Here is a 21,170-nt window from a genome sequence, read left to right on the forward strand (position 1 = left end):
TCCAGAAGATATGACATTTTCCTGCTTCAAAGCTGTGGTATCTCGAAGCCATGGAAACTTTGTATATCTGTTAGATGTATTTTTCCTGAGATGCATCTTGAAATCCATGAGACCTCTTGCCTGTTCTGATCCATTTCCTGTGCTTCACACTTGCCAGTGTTTCTCAAATGAGAAATCTGACATCCTACATGCAATGAATCTCCTATCCATGTTTTGTTTCAAAGGAAGATTTCCAATTAGCTCTACCTAATGTTTCTGCCTGTGTCTGTTGCATGCTGGCACAGCTTCTCTGAAGGCCCTGAATCCAGAAACTGGAAAAAAAGCTCTGCTGAATTCCCCAGCTGAGGCTGGGGACAAAATGTTTTCTACACAGAAAGGGACTATACAATATTATTTATCCCGTGTTATTTGAACAGCAAATATTCATAGTAAATATGAGTATGTATGATTCTACAATGCATACTGAGTTCCCTTACACACCTGGGACTCCAAGGGACAAAGTAACATACTCTTCTTTAAACTCTGGTACGCTGAATTTGTATCCTTATTTGACAGAATCATAGAATTTCTTAGGTTAAGAAGTCCCCTAAGGTCACTGAGTGCATCTGTTAACCCAGCACCATGTTCACCAATGAAGCATGTCCCCACATGCCACATTCACATGACTTTTGAAGTCTTCCAGTGATGGTGATTCCAATGCCTGACTTCCTTTTCTGTGAATAAATGTTTCCTAATATAGAATCTAATCCTCCCCTAGTGCAACTTGAGGCCACTTCCTCTCATCCTGTCGCTTGCTACGTGGGGGAAGAGACCAACCCCCACTGCGCTACAACCATGTCTCCAAGTGCCACATCTGAACAACTTTTAAATATCTCCAGGGATAGTGATTCAACCACTTCCCTGGGCAGCCTGTTCCAATGTTTGACAACCCTTGCTGTGAAGAAATTTTTCATTCATGCACGGTTGATATTAAACCAGCAGAAAAAGCAGAACGGTTCATTGTATTTGCTTGGGATGCTTCAGAAACAAAAGAAAAGATTGTAAGTCAAAAGCCAGGGGGAAAAAAAAAAGATTGCTATATGGTATGAGCAGTTTCAGGATATAAAAATGGCATGAACTGGGTATAAAAATACACATTTTCATTAGTTAAGGTACTTATGAATATTTTGAAAATGTAGATAAATTGATCTCAAGATAGAAGAACTGTCAGGCATGGGGTAGTACTGGACCCATTAACAAGTCTTGTATTGAATTATGTAAATCATTTAAATGGATGAGATACACCAGATGGTTTCCAGCAGGAGAATTAAACCTTAGTGCATACATCTGCATTACCTGCTTGCAGTTACAATCTTCTCCACAGCTTTCAATTCGGAGACCCTTTGTTTTCCCCATCTGTATTTTTTTATTATTATGACTATTTATTTTTCCAGTAAAGGGAATTCCTTTGTCCTGATATATTAGTTCTAAGTAGAGCTGCCAACTGTGATGAGAATCTGGTTTCATAATACAGTGGAAAAAAATGTGTTTACTGGTTCAGAATTGTTTCACATAGAGGAGTGCTGATAATTAGGTGTAGTTCTGTATTACATTTACTAAAGAAGACAAAATCAGTAGGATAAACAAATATAGCTTGAAATTACTTTTGGTTTGGATAAACAGGTAGTAGTTTTGTCACTGTGAATTCTTCCAATTTATAGCTGATAGAAGAAAAAACAGTCTTACTCAACAGAATGGAATGGAAAAGCCTCATTGGGGGCATTTTAGTAAAAAAAAAGAAAGATGTTCTATTCAAACTGACATGGCTTGTTTATGTCAGATACTGCTGAATACCTTGAATTTTTCTTCCAAAGATTAAAAAAAGACGTATTCACTGGATAAAGTAATACTCCAGGCAATGAAATAGGCTGGAGTATAATCAGCATAGACCTTGCCAATACCATGCTTCAGAAATCAGTCTGAAAGTTTCTCTAGGACTTACACTTTCCTGCTGGTTTTTAACAGCAGCAGATGACAATGCCACACACAGCACTGAACTATGCTGGCCAGTTAATTAGCATGGCAGAACTAATACTTCTTTATCTGTTTTCTCCCATGGTAAATACATCTCCTCTAAGTGAACTGAGGAAAGGTGAGCTCAGATCCTGAATTCACTTGCACAGAAATGGAAATGTACATAGGTACTTAAAATCACAGTTAGATTATGTTTGATTTAGACAAATAAACACCTTTGTAGATCTGAGCCTTTGTTTTCAAGCTAGCTTCCCTCCCACTATCTTCTTCTTACACTTACTTATCATACAGATCATACTCACTTTCACATCTGTATGCCTACATATAGTCTTCTGAAAATTCAAATGGCCAAGTTTGTCCACAAAAAGATGTGGTTGGTTGTCACCAAATGGTTTCTTTTTGGTTTCTTTCATACTGATAGTCTTTGCAATGTAAAAATAGAATATATGTAAATTAAAGAAACCTACCCGACTGCCTTCAAACCTTGAGCGATCATTGTTTGCCTTTGTTGTTTTTTCTGCAAGTTTCTTCTGCCTTTGAGGGCCTTTTCCAAAGAAAATGTAGTTGACAAAGGCGTATTCAAGTAAGGCCAAGAAGACAAACACAAAGCAGCCCATGAGATACATGTCAATGGCTTTAACATAAGGAATTTTAGGCAAAGTCTCTCGCAGGTGAGTGTTGATTGTTGTCATAGTCAGCACAGTCGTAATTCCTACACAAAGAAAAAAGATCACATATCTTACAACTCCAAGCTTTCAGTTCTATTTTCCTTCTTGGCAAATATGCCTTGTCAGTGGGAAAAAGCTTAAAGATGTGTAAAAGATGTCTTGCAGGTGACATCACTGCAAAAAAAAGAGCAAAATTAAAACTTGATGCATTATTATTCTGTTACAATAATTTCCTTCCTATGAGTGGGGGAACAGCTAACAATGGAATCTGGCACCACTGCCATGAGTTAATGCAACTTCATGGAAGCCTGTGTAGCTGTATTGAAAATCTCTTCCATGGGGACCAAACTGATGTGCAACAAGAACAGTGCTCACACAGATGATGCAAGTCTTCTCCCAGTTTTAAATTTCCAAGAGTTAGGCAGATGGTTGATGTCAGTCCTGTAGGGTCTCCCTGAGGTAGATAGGGAGAGACAGGTACCTTTCTAGAGCAGTTCATCTCATCTAGTTTAGATACCTATTTCAGGAAAGGACAATGTATAAGTGGAATTTGACATGACTAATTTGGTGAAGCCTACTGCTGTAAGCCAGTTACATAGAAACAAGTGAGGTGAGCAATGAGAGACAGACAGGGATGTGAATTTTTGGAAGAAAGAAGGAGGGAGAGCAGTATTTTTATAGCAACAAACTGGACACTAATAAAATATCTACAAAATATCTATATCAACCTTACGTCAAGCTATTTATCTAAGGTTGGACATAGCACCTGAAAATCTGGAAAGAAAAGCAAATTTATTGTCAGTCTGCCTGAATTCACTATAAACTGCAGGATCTGTATCTCCACTGGAAATTCTATGGGAATTGCAAATCACAGGTTGATGAAAACACTCATTTGTGGAATAAGTCTCATTTCAAGGCAAGTCAGCAAGTCATTCTATTAGTTCTCCTCCATTACTATTTTCTTTGATTCCATAATTATACCATCAGTTTACATGTAGTCACTAAAATACAGGCAGAACAAAAATAAAGGATAAAATAAAATTGCTGCCATATAATAAAGCACAGCTTCTTTTACCTGAAGAGACAAAAATAAAGACAATATAACTCAAAACCAAGCTGTCAGTGTAAGCAGTGCCACTCCAGGGAACTCTAGTAATACCCTATGAGATCGTGTAACAGATATTTTGGATATTTAGTGGGTTAGTGTCATGCGGTTTTCAGTGTTTTTCCTCTAAACTGTGAAACAAATGTGTATTGCTGTCAGATGTCTGGTGATCTGGAAGATTAGGCACACTGAACAAAAAGGTAGCTATCATTAACCAAAGGGAAATACCTTCCCTAGGAGATCCTAAAATCCTGTGGCCAAATGTCCTTCTGAAGCTCAGTAATTTATTTTAAAGCACAGCTGGAGGAGAAGAAGCTGACACTCCCCTAAGACAAAAATATAAAATAATCTTGTGATTATAGTCCTTCACACAAGAGAGGACTCCAGAGATTATTCTCCTCACTCAAAGAACTGAATTTAGGAACTTCTAGGGCTAGCTAGCAAAAAGTTGAGAGTAGAATTGATAGGTTTGAATATTTCTCTTAAGATCAGCACTCTATCACCATCTGTTTGCAGTGTCCATAGCACATAGTCTATGGAATGAGCTGGCCTTTGCTCTGCACCTTGGCTTCACCCTGGAAGCAACTATTTGGTTCAGTGCAACAAGGGATCAGGCACAGGGGCAAAACGTGGAAGTAAATTAATAGAATCAGGCTCTTGCAGAGAATACTTCTTGCAGGGGTTGAGTAAAAGTTTGTGTCCCAAGAATTGCACAAGGAATGCTTCCTCGAACAAATACTTAGGAAATCAGGTATACCTTCTCCGTAGTGTGCTTTTCAGAGCCAATGATATATGTCCAAAGGTGTTATATTGCCTTTAAGCTTTTATACTGGTTCACATTAGGACGCCATGTAAATTCACAGACACTACAGAACAGGGAGCAGCTGTTGCCTCCCCTGGAGGCCTGAAGGATCTGCAGAGAGACCTCGACAAATTAGAGGACTGGACAAGCAATCACCAACCATGTGAACTTCAATGAGGAGAAGTGCCAGATTCTGCACCTGGGATGGGCAAACCTCAATGTACAGACAGACTTACAGACGGACTGGGGAACAAAAGGTTGGAGAGCAGTGCTGCAGAAAGTGCTGGGGGTGCTGGTGGATGGCAACATGAGCCAGCAGTGCCCTGGCAGCCAGGAGAGCCAGCCATGTCCTGGGGTGCATCAGACACAGCATGGCCAGCTGGGCGAGGGAGGGGACTGTCCCGCTCTGCTCTGCACTGGGGCAGCCTCACCTTGAATATTGTCAGCAATTTTGACCACCGCACTATAAAAAAGATATTGAACTATTAGAAAGTGTCCAATGGAGGGCAACGAGGAAAGTGAAAGGTCAGGAGGGGAAGCCGTGTGAGCAGCAAGTTAAGTCACTTCGTCTGTTCAGCCTGGAGAACTCATTCTTCATTCTTCATGAGTTCTTCATTCTTCAGCTTCTTCATGAGGGGAAGAGGAGGGACAGGGACTGATCTCTTCTCTGTGGTGGCCAGGGACAGGACCTGAGGGAATGGCCTGAAGTTGTGTCAGGAGAGGTTTAGGCTGGATATTAGAAAAACACTGTTCACCCAAAGGGTGGTTGGGCATTGGAACAGGCTCCCCAGGGCAGTGGTCACAGCACCAGCCTGACAGAGTTCAAGAAACATTTGCACAATCCTTTTGAGTCCATGGTGTGACTCTTGCAGATGATCCTGTGCAGGGACAGGAGTTGAACTCCTGTGGATCCCTTGTGGATCCCTTCCAACTCACCATTTTCTGTGATTCTGTGATACCAGCTTAAGACTAATAAGAGGTGGTATACAAAGGAAGATAGGATTAGACCCGTGATACTGAACTCTATTATACAATGCCACAGACATAATCACCAAGGCACTAATTGTTTTCTGAGAAGAAACTACTAGATGGATTTTTGTCCTCTCAAAAGGACTTTCTACCAATTGGAAATAGAACATCTGGTCTCCTGAGCTTGCCTTGTACTCTCTGATTTTTGTTCTAATATTTGTTTTACAGTACTTGATGAACTTGTGCTACACAGAAATGGGTGACATGGGACAGTCTTTCTCCTTAAACAAGGAATAATCTCATTAACCTGTAAAAAAAGGGCATGAAATGTCACTGGGTATGGTAACTTCTGTCTAACCATCTGTTCTCTGCAGTCCTGGCCAGTATGTATCTACATGGTGATGGTTGTGTTTGAAGTACCTTCACTTGGTCCACCTGGGTGGATCTCTGCTATCCAGTAGCTCATTTATGAACACATCAGGGGTGCCTGAACTCTATGCCCCGCTTCCTATTAAGCTGCTACTTAGCTTGAAGCTGCTAAACAAACCCTGGCCGCTGAGTGGTAATGCCAGACTGTGTCATGCCAGCTAACCCACAGTATGTGCAGAATTACTGCACAGTAACTGCAGTTAATGTACAGCATCTCCAGCTACCCAAATTCAGATGCTGGATAATATGTTGCACAAAGGTGGCTACCCTGCCTGCTTTGGTATGTGGGACCTTGAGAGACTTGGGGTAAGAAAAAAGAGAATCACAAGGACACAGGTTGGAGTCTGGGCTTGCTGTGGTACATTATAGAAAAATAAGGGAACTAGGGAGTATGTTCCTGTTTTAAGAAAATAAGAGAATACAGCAGGAAGATAGCACAGACACAGTGACAAGTTTTGGGTAATGGGGAAGTGACAAGGTATGTGTCATTGAGAAGCACAGGGTTGAAGATATAATTTGGGACAAGATGAGAGGCAGAAATATTTATAAGGATTTATAGATCCATTTAATCTTCGTTAGGTATAGCTATCCCTGCTTCTGTAAATGATAAAATATTTGCTGTGAGACATTCTCATAGAATCTGTCCTGGTTCTGGCCAGGACAGGCTTAATTTTTGCAGTAGCCAGCAGGGGGCATGGCTAGGACCCAAAGGTTATCCTATATCACCTCACTTCATTGCCAGAGGTTGTGGGAAGGGAGTCTTTTCTGGGAGGAAGGTTTCCCATCAGGTTGGGGCAAGTGTGGCCGCCACTGAGTCACGAGTTGCACAATGAGCATTTTTGCGTATGAATCACTCTCTTTTGTACAGTTTGCTGTTCTTTTTCGTGTCTCATTGCTGTTTCCAGTAAATTGTTCTTACCTCAGCCTAGGATCTTTATCTTTTGTGTCTCCAATTCTCTCCAGCCACCCACAGGGGGAAGGGGACGGCGGAAGCAAGCAGCAGGGTGGTTTTTAGCACCACTAAATTGGAGAACACTATTCCTAAACTATGACAGAAACACAGAATGGTTTGGTTTGGCTTGGAAGGGACCTTAAACACCATCTAAATTTGCTGCCATGTGCAGTTCAAGTTGCTTGAAGACACATCTAACTTGTCCTTCAACACTTCAAGGGATTGGGAATCCAAAACTCCTGTGGACAATCTGTTCCACTGCCTCACCATCATTACAATCAAGAATCTCTTCTTAATCAAAATCTATTCTCTGTCATTTTGAAGCCATTCCTCCTTGTCCTGTCACTACATGTCCTTGTATGAAGTCCCTTTCCAGCGCTTCTGTAGGCCCCCATTGGGTACTGGAAGGTGCTGTAAGGTTACCCTAGAGCCTTCTCTTTAAGCTGAACAAAACCAAGTCTCTCTGCCTGCCTTGACAGGGGCAGAGTCCCTGATCACCTTTGTGGCCCTTCTCTGGACTCACTCCAACAGGTCCATGACTTATTATGTTGAAGACCCCAAACCTGGATCCAGCATTCCAGCTGGGGTGTCATGAGAGCAGTCAAGGAGAAGAATCCCCTCCCTCACCCTGCTGGCCACACTGGTTTTGGTGCAGCCCTGACACAGTTGGTTTTCTGGACTGCAAGTGCACATTGCTGGGTCATGTTGAGCTCTTTGGCAACCAACACCCCAAGTTCTTCTCCTCAGGGCTGTTTCTCAATCCATTCTCAACCCAGCCTGCACTTGTGCTTGGGATTGCCTGACCCACATGCAAGATCTTGCACTTGGCCTTGTTGAACTTCATGTGGTTCATGCAGGTACACCTCTCAAGCTTGTCAAGGCTTTTCTGGATGGATCCCTTCCCTCCGATGTGTCAACTGCACAATCTTCTAGTGACCTTCCCTTATTTAAAGGATACCTTGACCTGAAAAGTCCTTGGGCAGGAATCACATACCTGTGCCAAATCCAAGTTTTTCTGTCATGAGGTAAATGACACTTTAAGCTGTCACGAACATGCACTTAACACACCATGTACTCTGAGGGTTAGGTGGCATAGTATGGTCTATAGCTGATGTGTGCTGAACCAGCAATGGTTCTTGAAGTCTGCTCCTGCCAGTGTCAGTTAAAGCACCCAGGACCTCAGGAGGAGGCTTGGAGCCACATTTGTCCTCCCACACTGAGCTGGACTAAAGCCCATGCTCAAGTATGATTGTGGAGCTTGTGTCCTAGATGAACTTACTGACAACAGCATTAGCTTTGGTGAAAACAAGTCTGGGACCTGTATGAGCAGCTCATGTCAGAGGTTCAGTGGTAGCTACACTCTTGCATGAAGGGGAAAACATCACTTTTGAGGCAATACTGGATGACATGATTTTGACGCAAATTATTTCGGAATTTCAAAACACTGACATCATGTTGTAGCTTTTAACAACCTCTGAAGGCTACATTAAATCTGACATTTTAATGTCCCACTCATTTTAGCACATACCAAGGGCAACTCTTGCTGCTGATGCATCATAATTGATCCAGAATGACACCCATGATAAAATGGTAATCAGTATGGAGGGCATATAGGTTTGAAGAATAAAGTAGCCAATATTTCTCTTCAGCCTGAAGCTCAGTGAAAGTCTTGGATAGGCACCTGAGAAAAGAGAGAGGAAAACAGTGTCATTTATACCGAAGGAAAGACACTTGTAGATAGCTGCCTTCAGTTTCTGCACATTTTGTGGCATAGCATGAGATCTGCAGAACAGTAGGGATGACACCTTCACTGTATTACTCGTTTGTATTAAAAGAAACCCTGCAGTGAATACAGTGATAGCCAAGGAATTTGTATTTGGGTAGAAAAAGAGAGACAGTAAATTACTTTCGACTATTGAACAGATAGGTGTGCACCAGTTAGTTTTTAAAAACAATTGCTTAGGTGTCCAGGTAAGATGCTTATCCAAGTACACAGTTTTCTGTATAGAATTTATATTGAGAGAATAAGTAATGTGCATAGTTTTTTCCTTTACAATGAGGAGCTGTTCTCTTGCTTTGACTGCAACCCCTGGTGCGAGGACACGAGGCTTGACTCCATTTTCATCAGAAGGCTGATTTATTATGTTATATATTATACTAAAATACTACATTACAACTATACTAAAAAGAACAGAGAGAAAGAGATTAGAAGGCTACAAAGACAAGAATAGAATAGGAATGAATAACAAAAATCCTGTGACTCTCACAGCCTTGGCACAGGTGGCTGTGATTGGTCACTGATTGAAAACAATCCACATGAACCAATGGAAGATTCACCTGTGGCACTCCACAGCAGCAGATAGTTATTGTTTACATTTCTTTCCTGAGGCTCTCAGCTCCTTAGGACAGGAAAAATCCTAGCAGAGGCCTTTTCCCTAAATTATCATGGCAACACTGTTCAAGAGATGAAACTTCTTAGTTACATCTGAACTATAAGAAACATGGGCCATGGTTTCAAAAATAAATTGTAATGAATTTCATTACAGGAAAAACCTTCAGACTAGATCCCCTAAACATCAATTATAACCAGCCCAAATTTTTCTTCCAAACATATTTTAAACAAAAAAAAATTGATTTTTGTGTGCATATATATAGTTCATGAACAGTTACAAACATTAAAAATTAACAAGAGAAAGAATTAATATCCTCAATACCAACTTAATTTCAAATTGGTGTATATATTACTGAATTGGTGTTCATCTTACTGAATACATTTTAGACATATAGACATATATATATGTATATATATATTCAGATGAATATATTTAGAAATCTCAAATTGTTAAAAATAAACTTTCAAAACTTTTTTCACCAAATGCAAAGATGAGTAAATCTTAGTACAGCTGTATAAAAAAAGGTGGTCCTTCACACATTAGCTCTATGATTTCAGTGTTCACACTAGCAGTCTTAGATATACTTCTAACAGCTCATTGAAAAGATCCAGTTAGTCAACATCCTAAAAAAAATTTCAGCGCATACCAAGAACCCAAACAGATATTAGAACACTTCTTGCCCATTCTAGTGCAAATATGTAAAAACTATGAAAGATTACATCTAGAGAAAAAATGAAAACTTAAAAACTTCCCTTTAAATTATATTCATTTGTTTGCATATGAGCTTAAGAAATTACATTTGTCCATATAGATATGAATAATGGATTTCCTAAGAAAGAAAGGGAAAGAAGGAATGGAAAATGGAGATTTCTCTCGATCACATTCCTGATAGTTTGTTACACTTTGACTCATACGACAGAAAAATGCCACACCATTTCCAGGCAGCAGGAGCACCAAGGTAATATCAAACTTGTGCAAATATCCTTAACTGTTGTATCAAACAATCTCAGAACAACTATCACTGGGAAAAGAAATATCTAGTACATGTATCTGGTGCTGTGATTACTTCAATCAGTAGCATTTTTTCCAGAATGAAATGCCTTTTAGCTTCACCAATAGAAGTATATTGCTAGAATCAGAAGGATGTATTTCATCCTGATTATACCAAGGTTTTCTGCTGTTTGGAGCAGTAGACACAATTTTCAGCAAGCAAACATCTACACTGCAGCTTGCTTAACATCTTCATTTTCAGATAAACAATGTTTCATTTCAAAATACAAGTTTTCTCATCGAAACCAGCCCTACTTTTTTTTTGCAAAGCTTAACATTTTCATTTGGATTCTTATGAAAATGTTTCTGTGGCCTTGTGTCTGCAGATTATATAAATAAAACAGAAGACCATAATGAAATATATAAACTCTGCTATCACGGAATACATTAAAAATGCAGCAGACCTGATCACATTTCTGCAATAAGAGCAGAGCATCAGACAGAAATCTTTATAAAGCTCTGTTGAGAAAAATTATTTCATATAATACACTACCCACTCAAAGAATACTCTATAAATGTGTATAGAAGTTTTCAAAAGTCCTGTCCAGATCTGGATATCTGTGGAATGTTATTGATAGACGTGGCAACTGAAATACTCATTCTTTGATTAAATAGTATGAAGGATTAATTCAAGAAAGTTCAGTAGAACTGAATAAAGTAAATTCTTGGTTTTCTCCAGAGCCAAGAACCCTGAATGCATAAGGGACATTCAGAGAAGGAAAGGAGAACCTCACTACCAATAAAGCAGAGAAAATAGTGTGGGTGAAGGAGGTGTGTATCAACAAAGGAGAGAAAAATGTGTGACATACAATGGTAATGTTCAGTAATGAAATCCGAAATCACTGAGAAACCATATAACAGAGAAAGCTTTATCAAGACATTTATCTTCAATGCTCCACCTGTGACCATGAACCATTACCTCAGCACCATGTCTGTCTAATTAGGTAAGGGCATCCCAAGAGGAACACAAAACTGCCACTACATGCTTTCCTTCACAGCTTTTGCCCTGGAACCAGCCCTAGCCCTAGGCTGATTTCCTGCCTAGGGCTAGGGTTAGGGTTAGGGCTAGGGTTAGGGTTTTGAAAATCACAAAGCCCAGGGCTCCAGGCACACTGCAGCTGCAAAGGGCATCCCAAGGGCAACACAAAACTGCCACAACATGCCTTCCTGCACAGCTTTTGCCCTGGAACCAGCCCGAAACCTAGATTGATTTCCTGCCTAGGGCTAGGGTTAGGGTGAGGGTTTTGAAAGCCACAAAGCCCAGGGCTCCAGGCACACTGCAGCTGCAAAGGGCATCCCAAGGGCAACACAAAACTGCCACAACATGCCTCCCTTCACAGCTTTTGCCCTGGAACCAGCCCGAGCCCTAGTTTCATTACTGAAACTAGTGAGATGTGGCCTTAAAGGCTGACTCCCCCGAGAGCTGTCCTCAAGGCCAGAGACACCAACCTAAACATGCATGAAGCACCAGGTTCTTTCCTCTGAAATTAGTACCCCAAGAACCATGTCTAGTGCCAGGGCTGTAATTGCCTTCTGTCTTCCTGCCCTAGAGTTGGAGTTGACTGTAACAGAGATTCAGTTGCTAATCATTTTGAGATGACCTGTGACATCTCTCAGACACCAGCACACAGCTGATGGACATGATTTTCCCCTCTACATCTTTTTGATCAGCACGTGGCTACTGCAGAGACTCCCTTGTATCCTCTCAAATAGCACTTGATTAAGCAACGCACTTGAACTGCTTACACATGAGCCTGGTGTCTAAGCTCCAGTTCATCCAGTCAATTCAGCAAATGAAACCTAGAGAATTACCCACCACCTCCTAAAATGGACTCCTGTAGGTGTACTGGATTTGTCTGCAGCCTCCATCAACTGCATGAACTCTATTCTGACTATCTCAGACACCTAGCTCAAATATAGACACTCAAATTATATTCACCATCAATCAGAACAAGATTAATCCAGACCCTGCAAGCCTCAGGGTAGATTTTGATGGTGTGAGGTTCCTTGGCAATAAAAACAAAAGTTTTGCTGGCATTACAGCTGCTTACAGCAGCTGCTTACTACAGCTGACATATATGACATGATGCATACATAGTAGAGTATAGACTTTGTTAAGGTCAGGTTGAAATTGAAACATGAACTGCTAGCATCATTTTTTATCATACTGCATAGCCAGGGCTCTCCTTTAGATACCTCTCCCTGAGACTGTGAGACTTTATATTACTTTCAACTGAATTGCTTTTATGTCTTCAAAAATTATCTATTGACCCTGCATCCAGCCTGCCATCTCTGCTGCAGTATCTCACATCCAGCCAACGAGCCACAGGAATCTGTGGAAAAAAAAAATTAAAAGAAGGACTCCTCCTTATTTCCTGTAGTTAATTCCCCCTCTTTGTCTGTATGGTTAAAGCTCTCTGAAACAGATGGGTCCTTACCTTCATGGAGCAAGGACTGTAAGTCCAGATATTTATTTATCTAGAAAGATCCATTCTGTGGATTACTTATTTAATATAAGTTGACTTCTGAGTAAGCTCAACAATTACAATGTTATTTGTCTGATTATGATTGCATAATGATTTGTCAATTAAGGCTCAGTACATTTAGAAATTACTTGCCAGAAAATTTTACTTAAGTTTCCATAAAAAAATCTGGTTTTTACCTTTTAACCTTGTTTTGCCTTGTTATCCTTCCTCCCATCTCATATAACATGTTGATGTATATGGGCTAATTTAAATAATACAGGAATAACAGAATTTTGCCAGAAGTATTTCAATCTAACAATATTGGGAATGAAAGTATGAAAATAAAAAGTTAATCAATACTTGAGCCCCAAATATTCCTTTTCATATTTTTGGGCACTTGATAAAAAGAGATTACTTGTTTCTGTTCCAATTTCATTAAAAGTTGCAAGCTGAAATATCTGGCTTCAAGGCTAAATTAGTCTCTTGCTGTTTTATCCAAGTATAAAACACGATAACAGAGTTGGTCAGTTACAGAATTCTTATTTTACTATGTTCTTTTGGGAAGGTTCTTTGGCTAATTGGAAGTGTACTTTACATACTGATCTTTCAGAATACAGCAAATATTTCATTTTCAAATCTTTTAAGACTACCCTCTTCTTACCAACAGGTTGCTAATATGGCTTTGACTGCTATGTGACTTGAAGCTTTTAGGTGGTGTTTTACATATCCCCATTCCTGTTCACTATCCAAGCATTTTGAGATAACAAACATTTAGGAGGTAGATTCAGGTAACAGAATTAGCACTACATTTCAGGTGTTTGAATGCAGGTATTTGCTCATGCATGGAGCATGAGGTGTTAGTGGAAACCATGGAGATCTAGACTTAGAGCCAGCTGATTCTAAGGATGTGATTTAACTGTCTATACTGAGGTGTCTAAAGCCATTTGAGATGTGATAGGCTAAAGAAGAGCAGAACAGAACTCCAAAGCAATCAATACTGAAGCAGTAGATAGATGGTGAACATAGAACACAAGGCTGTAAGATGCCAGAACAGCAGCCTAACTGCTAACCAGGATCTTCTACAGCAGTTCAAGAGGCAGAAGATTGTTATGTTTAGGCAACTGAAGAGTGTCTTAAAATATTCATTTGAGAAAACAGAAGTATTCAAGAGCTGAATCGCTCTTCAGGCTTCACTGACGGCACTGACTGGATAGCATTTGACTGTGGGCTTAATTCAGTTACTGGCACATGAGCATCCAGTGCCATTTAAATACCTTATGGCACCCTGTATGGCCTTCAGTTGGTGTGAGAAGGATAGTCAAACCAGATATTTCTTCTTCAATTTAAAAATCATGAATAAAGGGAACAGACTATTGTACATGGCTTTGTAGATAACTTCTAGACACCTGAAGGTTTTATTTAATTCCCAATCAAGTGTTCTCTTCTTTTAAACTACATGACCATACTTGTTTCTCCACTAATCTCAGTTATGCCATTTTCTATTTTTTCACTTATACTTGCTTATTTTCCATAAACCCTCTTCTACTGCTCCATTACTGCCTCCAAGAGTGCTACCCTTGTCCAAAAATACAAAGCTTAAGCATTATCAATGTAAATCAGACTTCTTTTTATGATGAGATTTGTGGTTTTGTTTGTTTCTTTTCTTTTTCTCCCCAAAAAGATCTTATTGGCTCATGTTCAGTTTGAGACCAACAACAACCCCTATATTTCTATACACAGAACCTTGGCACAACCCAGCATTCTCTATCCTTAATTTTGAAAGGAATATTTAGTTACACAGATGCAGTATCTTGAACTTGTCCATACTGAATTTTATCCTTTTCCAGACACATTTTGCTAATTTGGCCAGTCAAATTTTGACTTCCATTCTATACTTCAACATGCATGCAGTTCCTCCAGCATTCTTGCATCTCCACCCAGATTATTGATGGGGGTTTTCCCATGCTTATCATTGCTTCTCAGTAGTAACTATGGGAACAGATTTTTTCCTTTGCCTAAGTTACACAAGATTATACAGCACAGTTTCTCTTGAAGTATAGGAGAAAAAACTAATCCAAAAAGCTGTTTATGGCATGACTCTGAAGTCTTCTTTTAGTTTTACTCAATCAAAGCACACTAGGACTGAAATCTCTGAAATGTTCCCTGAGATATTGAGCTCAAAGAACTAATATCTCCCCCTGAGACTTCAATAACCTCAAAGCCAAAAACATGCCTAACTTATTTTCCAAAAAAAATGTAGAAGCTGGCCCTAATTACTAGGACTGTAAAAAACTCTTGAGAAGGAACTTGCAAAGTGCCTGCTGACTTTATGTATTCGATCTCCTGGAATGCTTCAGATTTAGATTTAAACATGTGGTTTTGAGAAACAAATGTGATGTTTTCCTGTCTTGTTATAAAATGTCATCATGAATCAAGCATTTTTATAATGTCCTGTATCAAAGCAATAGTAAATTCAGTATTGTGTCTCATCAGTGAAAAAAATTAAATGTTTCAGAAAACTGCACAAGAAACATGCTGTTCTCTGTGACTCCCTAATGCCAAGCTGTCTTAAACAATGAAGCATGAGCCTTTTTTATTCCTTTCACTAGTATTTTTAAGAAAGAACCATTAATATTCTGAACATTTGGTCAGTCACAGAAATATGAGCTCCTAGTTTTTTAGTCTCTCTTGTATTTGTCACATCTCTCTTTGGATTTCTTGTTTTCCTGATTTTGACAAATCTCTCATCTCTACATTACTAAGTCATGCATCTAGTGAAGTATTTCATACTGAACTAAAAAGTGGCCTTGGACTGTCATAAAAGTCACTCCATAAATAAGTTGTCTGTGTTCTCATTGTTGTCTAAAACAGCCTTCCTACAAAAGCATATCCAGTCCTGTGGAGGGGCAGGTAAACCCTGGCTGCCAAAGGTGACACTAGCTGCAGGACAGAAGGATATAGGATTAGAGCAACTGATTCTCTCTATCAAAAATCTTCCATTCACAATGGTAACTGGTAACAGCAGCAGCTGGCACACTCCCTCATACTAATTTCAATCCCAGCAATATTTACATTTTGTTCTGAAATACAACTTGTGTTTCTGTGTACTTTGAAACAGATGCTGTGTCCAAAGAGTGGGTGAAGTGATGCTTACAAACATGATTCAGCTGTGCTTCATTTGTTCTGGTGTGCTGAGACAGATGGAACAGCACACTCCTGTGGTCTGAACAGCACTGAAAATCTGAAGGCCCCAATAATGAACCAAGTAATGGTCCCACATGTGCTGATGGCTTTCTGTATTGCTTTGGTTTTGTCACACACATTCCTATTTTGGTGTCTAACAACAAATATGTAAATCAACCTTGTACTTTGTAATCTAAAGACATCCAGTACTGTGAGTTGCTACTAACTTTAATTCCATCTTCAAGGAAACAAGCAGGGATTTAATTTTAACACTTTAACAATGACTAAAAAGGCACTGGATAGTGTTGTATATCTATCAGTGCAAATCAAGAGACAAAAGACATTACTTTCACTATATAACAACAAAACAAACATGCACTGAAAAGTTGCAAGGAGGTGATTATAAAATTGGTGGCTTTTTGACCTAGCATGCCAAAACATATTTATGTATGATCAGTTACCCTGTAGGTTACATTTAAACTCATGATTCAGAGGTGAATGACTTAATACTTAGACCATAAATATTTAGGTGTCTAGTTAAGTATCACATACATACACAAAAAAGAAAAATAAACAAGAAGACAAAGAATCACAAAATGGTTTGGACTGGAAGGGATCTTAAAGACTACATAGTTGCAACCCCACTGCAATGGGCAGGGAAACCTTTGACTAGACCAGGCTCCTCAAAGCCCCATCTAAACTGGCCTTCAACACTTCCAGGGATGGAGCATCTACAACTTCCCTGGGCAACCTACTGCCTCACCACTGTTACAGTAAAGAATTTCTTCCTATATCTAATCTAAATATACTGTCAGTATGAAACCATTTGCCCTTGTGCTATCACCACATGTTTTTGTAAAAAGTCCCTCCCTACCTCTCTTGTTGGCCCTATTAAATGCTGGAAGGTTGCTAGAAGGTTCTCTTCTCCAAGCTTAACCCAAACTCTCTCAGCCTGTTTTCATCAGAGAGGTGCTCCAGCCCCCTGATCATCTTTGTGGCCCTCCTCCAGACTTGTTCCAACAGGTCCATGTCCTTCTCATGTTGGAGGCCCCAGAGCTGAATGCAGCACTGAATGCAAGTCTGGAATTTTCATGGGCTCTAGGCTTTGTCAAGTAATTTCTTTATCCAAACAGGCAACACAGGCTACATATTGTGATTGGTAATAATAGTTAACTATTATTAATAAAACAGTAATTTTCATGCACAAGAAAATTAAACACTAAATGGGCAAATGGCAATACTTGCCTGTGGCAAAGACAACATTCTTTGACACCAGTCTGTATTCCACAATAGAGAACTGAGGAAGTTCAATCCTCTCCACGCCAGTGACGGCGTTATCTCCACCTCTCCAGTAGAACTCTATGTCATCAGTTGTGTAGCCATCTGCAGGAAAGCAAGAGAGTCAGAAATAACAGCAGACTCAAATGTAGCTTCAAACATGCAGCTTGTCATTTGTGACAACAAAAAGAATTGGTACAGCTGGAGAGCTGTATGGTATTTTGCCTGTGGGAAGGTCTCCCAAATTGCTACACCATTACAGTCTGCCTGGGAATTTTAGGCAAAATACTCAGCTTTCTTTTTATTTTATTTTTTTTTATCACTCATGTATCATTCACTAATAGTCACAGCGAGAAGAAAACACTATCCAAGATTTAAGATATCAAATGCATTTAGCACTGAAACCAAATGTATGTTTACATTGATAATCACCAGAAGAAGGTTGATTATTCAATGAACACAGAGAAACATAACTGGGGCAGACCTTTTCCACTCACAGTAAACTGTGAGTTGCATCATTTCCACTAGCTTCCACTAGTGGAGGAATAAAGCTGAATATGGAATGTATATTAGTATTTTTTGTATATGGCCCACATTTTCCAGCCACTAGCAGAAATGGAGCAGGTACTTCTGAAGTGCAAATATTGCAATCCTAGGACATGACTAGGTGAAAAAGAGAATGCTGTTCTTTTTGTAACACAATTTCAAATCACAAATGGGATCAGTCTGAAATCCCATGGTAGGTCCTGCACCAAGATGATCCATACATAATAAAGCATACTGAAAGGAAAGTGTATCACAGTGTTTGCTCTCTTGAAAATAAATCTGATAAAAATACAAATATTCATCTCTCGTGTTGATGATAAGCATCCAGTCACTACCTCTGCCAAGTCAGGCAGGAATACTAAATTACTTCATTCTGTACTCACCTCATTTTTCTAGGATGTATTCATCTATCTAGAAATGGATGACTCCTTATATCTTTTAATAATTCAAATAACAGACAAACAAAAAATCCAAATGATGATAATTACATTATTCAAATAGTGTTTATAGACACATATGTAAATATTACACAGTTCTATAAAACAAAAAAAACCCCAACAACTAGATCCAAACTAGATTTCACATGCATTTTCTTAGGTACATACAGCTTTCTATTTCCAGAGTACAGTTTTGTTCATCCAATGGGTATCTTCTCAAGTCCATCATACATGCTGCAGTTGTTGTGATTCTGAAATACAAGCATCAATGAGTTTTACCATACAGCCAGTAATACAGGTTTTGGGTGATGGGATTGTTTATCTTCCAAAGTGAAGACCCTCTGAAGAATAGTTTGCAATAACTGAGAATCTGGTCCATATTTTTACATTGAGCAGCAGCCTAATAGAGCAGCAATTACAGTGGAACAACTGGGTGTGAATTACCCTTATACAACCAGCCCCTTTGGGGTTCAATGGACCTATCCTCATATGCAAATATTACATGAACATTTGCTGAGATTAAAATATATGACTTTATAACAGAAACCATGAAGTGAAAATAGTCTGCTACAAATGTCAAAATGATTGCAGCTGCATGAATAACTGATTTCTTGGTTTTGTGGCAGGTCTAGGAAAAAGATCCCTGAAATGTTGAAAAAAAGTTTTAAGTCCAGCAAAATGCTTTGTTTTAAATCTTACTTTCCTGGTTTTCAAATTGAAAGAGGATTTTGTTGTGAAGCGCCATATTGAATTTTAAGTTTTCTCCTCAAATAACAAAACACGTTCACTTGTCTGCCTATTTAACCATTTAGCACCCTACGGACAGTTTTGCAAAACATTTCACTATTGATGAATCAGCATTATTCATCAACCTCTTGTATATCAGGAGAGTCAACAACAACCATGTGCAACCAGAACAACTGTCTTAACAGCTTCACACAGCACTGCCAGTTCATTTTGTAGTTAATGGATTTATATATTTGTTCTAACTTTAGACAGATATAACCATGTGCTCATAATTAATCTGCAGTATATTTTGATGTTTTTCTGAATCACAGCCTTCAACAAGGGTATGCACATTATTATGCATCATTGTTTTTATAATGGCTTCATATAAATTATCTTCTGAATCTGACTAGCTCCATTCCTTACTGATCCTTTTTTGATATAAACAAGACATAGACATTGCACAGTTTGTTCCTAAACAAATAATATTCTAGTGATAATTTATGCTAATAAATACAAGATGGGAAAATGCCTTAAATGTACCTCTAAAAGCTGGAACCCTCAATATTAATTTTTTTTTCCATGCATTTTCTCTGAAGTTCTTTCTTCTACCCATTAACCTTCTCAAATTACAGTCTTCTAATCTGGTAAACTAATATTCCAGGACAATGTTTCAAGAGAAAAAAGTAGTTAGGTGCCTTTCTTCACATCTTTCACAGTAAAAAAACCCGTATGTTTTATTATGAATGTTCTATCCAATCTCAAAGAAAAGGAAGGAAAGAATGCTTAGTATATAGGATCTGACTGTCCTCTGAATACTCTTATGCTAGTCCCACAGAATTTCTGGTACTAAGTATTGTATCACAAGAGGATACTTAGGTCAGCCTTGCTCCAAGCTGCATGTTGAAATTGCTCTGGTTCCTCTGTTAACACAAATTCCAGTGGGCTGGAGCTGTGTACAACCAGCAGTTTAGGGAAACGTCTTCTCTGCAACCAACATTTGCAAATGCCCTTCTGGACCTCAGGCAGGGTGGTAAGACACGGGGCTGTTAACTATGGAGATGACTAATCATCTGGGTTGTTTAGCCTGGAGAAGAGAAGGTTCCAGGGGGATCTTAGAGCAGCTTTCCAGTACCAAAAGAGAGCCGAACTAGGACTTTTTAGAAGGATGTGTAGGACAAGGAGGAATGGCTTTAAACTGAAAGGTGGTAGATTTAGATGAGATTTTAGGAAGAAATTTTGAATTTGAGGGTGGTAAGGCATTGGAACAAGTTGCCCAGAGAAGTTCTGGATTCACCATCCCTGTCAGTGTTGAAGCCTACACAGGGCTTTGAGCAACCTCATCTAATCAAAGATGTCCCTGCCCATGGCAGGATGATCTTAAGGTCCTTCCCAACCCAAAGCTTTCTATGATTCTTTATATGTCTCCTCAGTACAATTACTAAGAGCAGCTCCAGCTAAGCATATAAAACAAGGACTAACATACAGTCTTAGAGGAGAAAACTTATTCTTAAATCTGTGATTATTAATAAGCAAGCTATGATGCCCTTAACAAAGCCATACTGTTCTGCAATGAAAGGATCTTGCTCCTGAGTCAAATAATAACTGTGTTCAAAGTAAAACAAGTAGGCATGCTTGGAAATTGTTGATATGAAGGTTCTCTCCCATGCTTTAGAAGATTCGCCTACACTAACCTAGGTCTCATGTGGGATCCTGCACCAGAATCCACATGAGCTAAGTTGATACAAAAGGGAATGTGCTAGCAGACTCTTAACTATTATGTTGTATAACTAGCTATAAATGCCAGCCTTACAGAAGACAAATTATTAATTTTACAATATTGTAAAAAATTATACAGCTGGCAAATTTATATTCAACTTAATCATTGTGTTATGACTTTTAAGGAATGTATTTTTATTTTGGTCTGTTCACATACTCTAGTGGGTTTGCATCACAAGTTTCAGTACCAGAAACTGCACATTCTTACTCAAGAAACTTTTTTACACTACAGAAAAATGAACTAGAAAAGAAGATACAGCCAGAAATAGACAGAAACAAATTTATCTAATTTTTTCAAAGTAAGTTAGGTACTCAAGAGGTCCCTCCTGAATGAACATTCAAGCAATCAAATGTAACTTGCCCAAATGCACACCA

The 21,170-nt window shown here is 39.1% G+C and overlaps 1 protein-coding gene across 2 annotated transcripts in view; it reads right to left on the reverse strand.

The window, feature by feature from the left end:
* GABRB3 (gamma-aminobutyric acid type A receptor subunit beta3) overlaps positions 1–21,170 on the reverse strand; it is a 125,483-nt gene that overhangs the window by 13,082 nt on the left and 91,231 nt on the right. Inside the window, exons 5-8 of one of the 2 annotated variants that reach the window (XM_064408151.1) lie at positions 18,459–18,541; positions 17,275–17,412; positions 8,467–8,619; positions 2,481–2,725 (exon numbers count right to left, since the gene is read on the reverse strand). In XM_064408151.1, the coding sequence (XP_064264221.1) occupies positions 2,481–2,725; positions 8,467–8,619; positions 17,275–17,412; positions 18,459–18,541 (619 nt within the window). The remainder of the gene's footprint in view (positions 1–2,480; positions 2,726–8,466; positions 8,620–17,274; positions 17,413–18,458; positions 18,542–21,170) is intronic. The other variant, XM_064408153.1, reaches the window with a different exon arrangement.

Source organism: Passer domesticus, chromosome 2 (genome assembly GCF_036417665.1).
Source record: "Passer domesticus isolate bPasDom1 chromosome 2, bPasDom1.hap1, whole genome shotgun sequence".
In the NCBI taxonomy this organism is placed as follows: Eukaryota; Metazoa; Chordata; class Aves; order Passeriformes; family Passeridae; genus Passer; species Passer domesticus.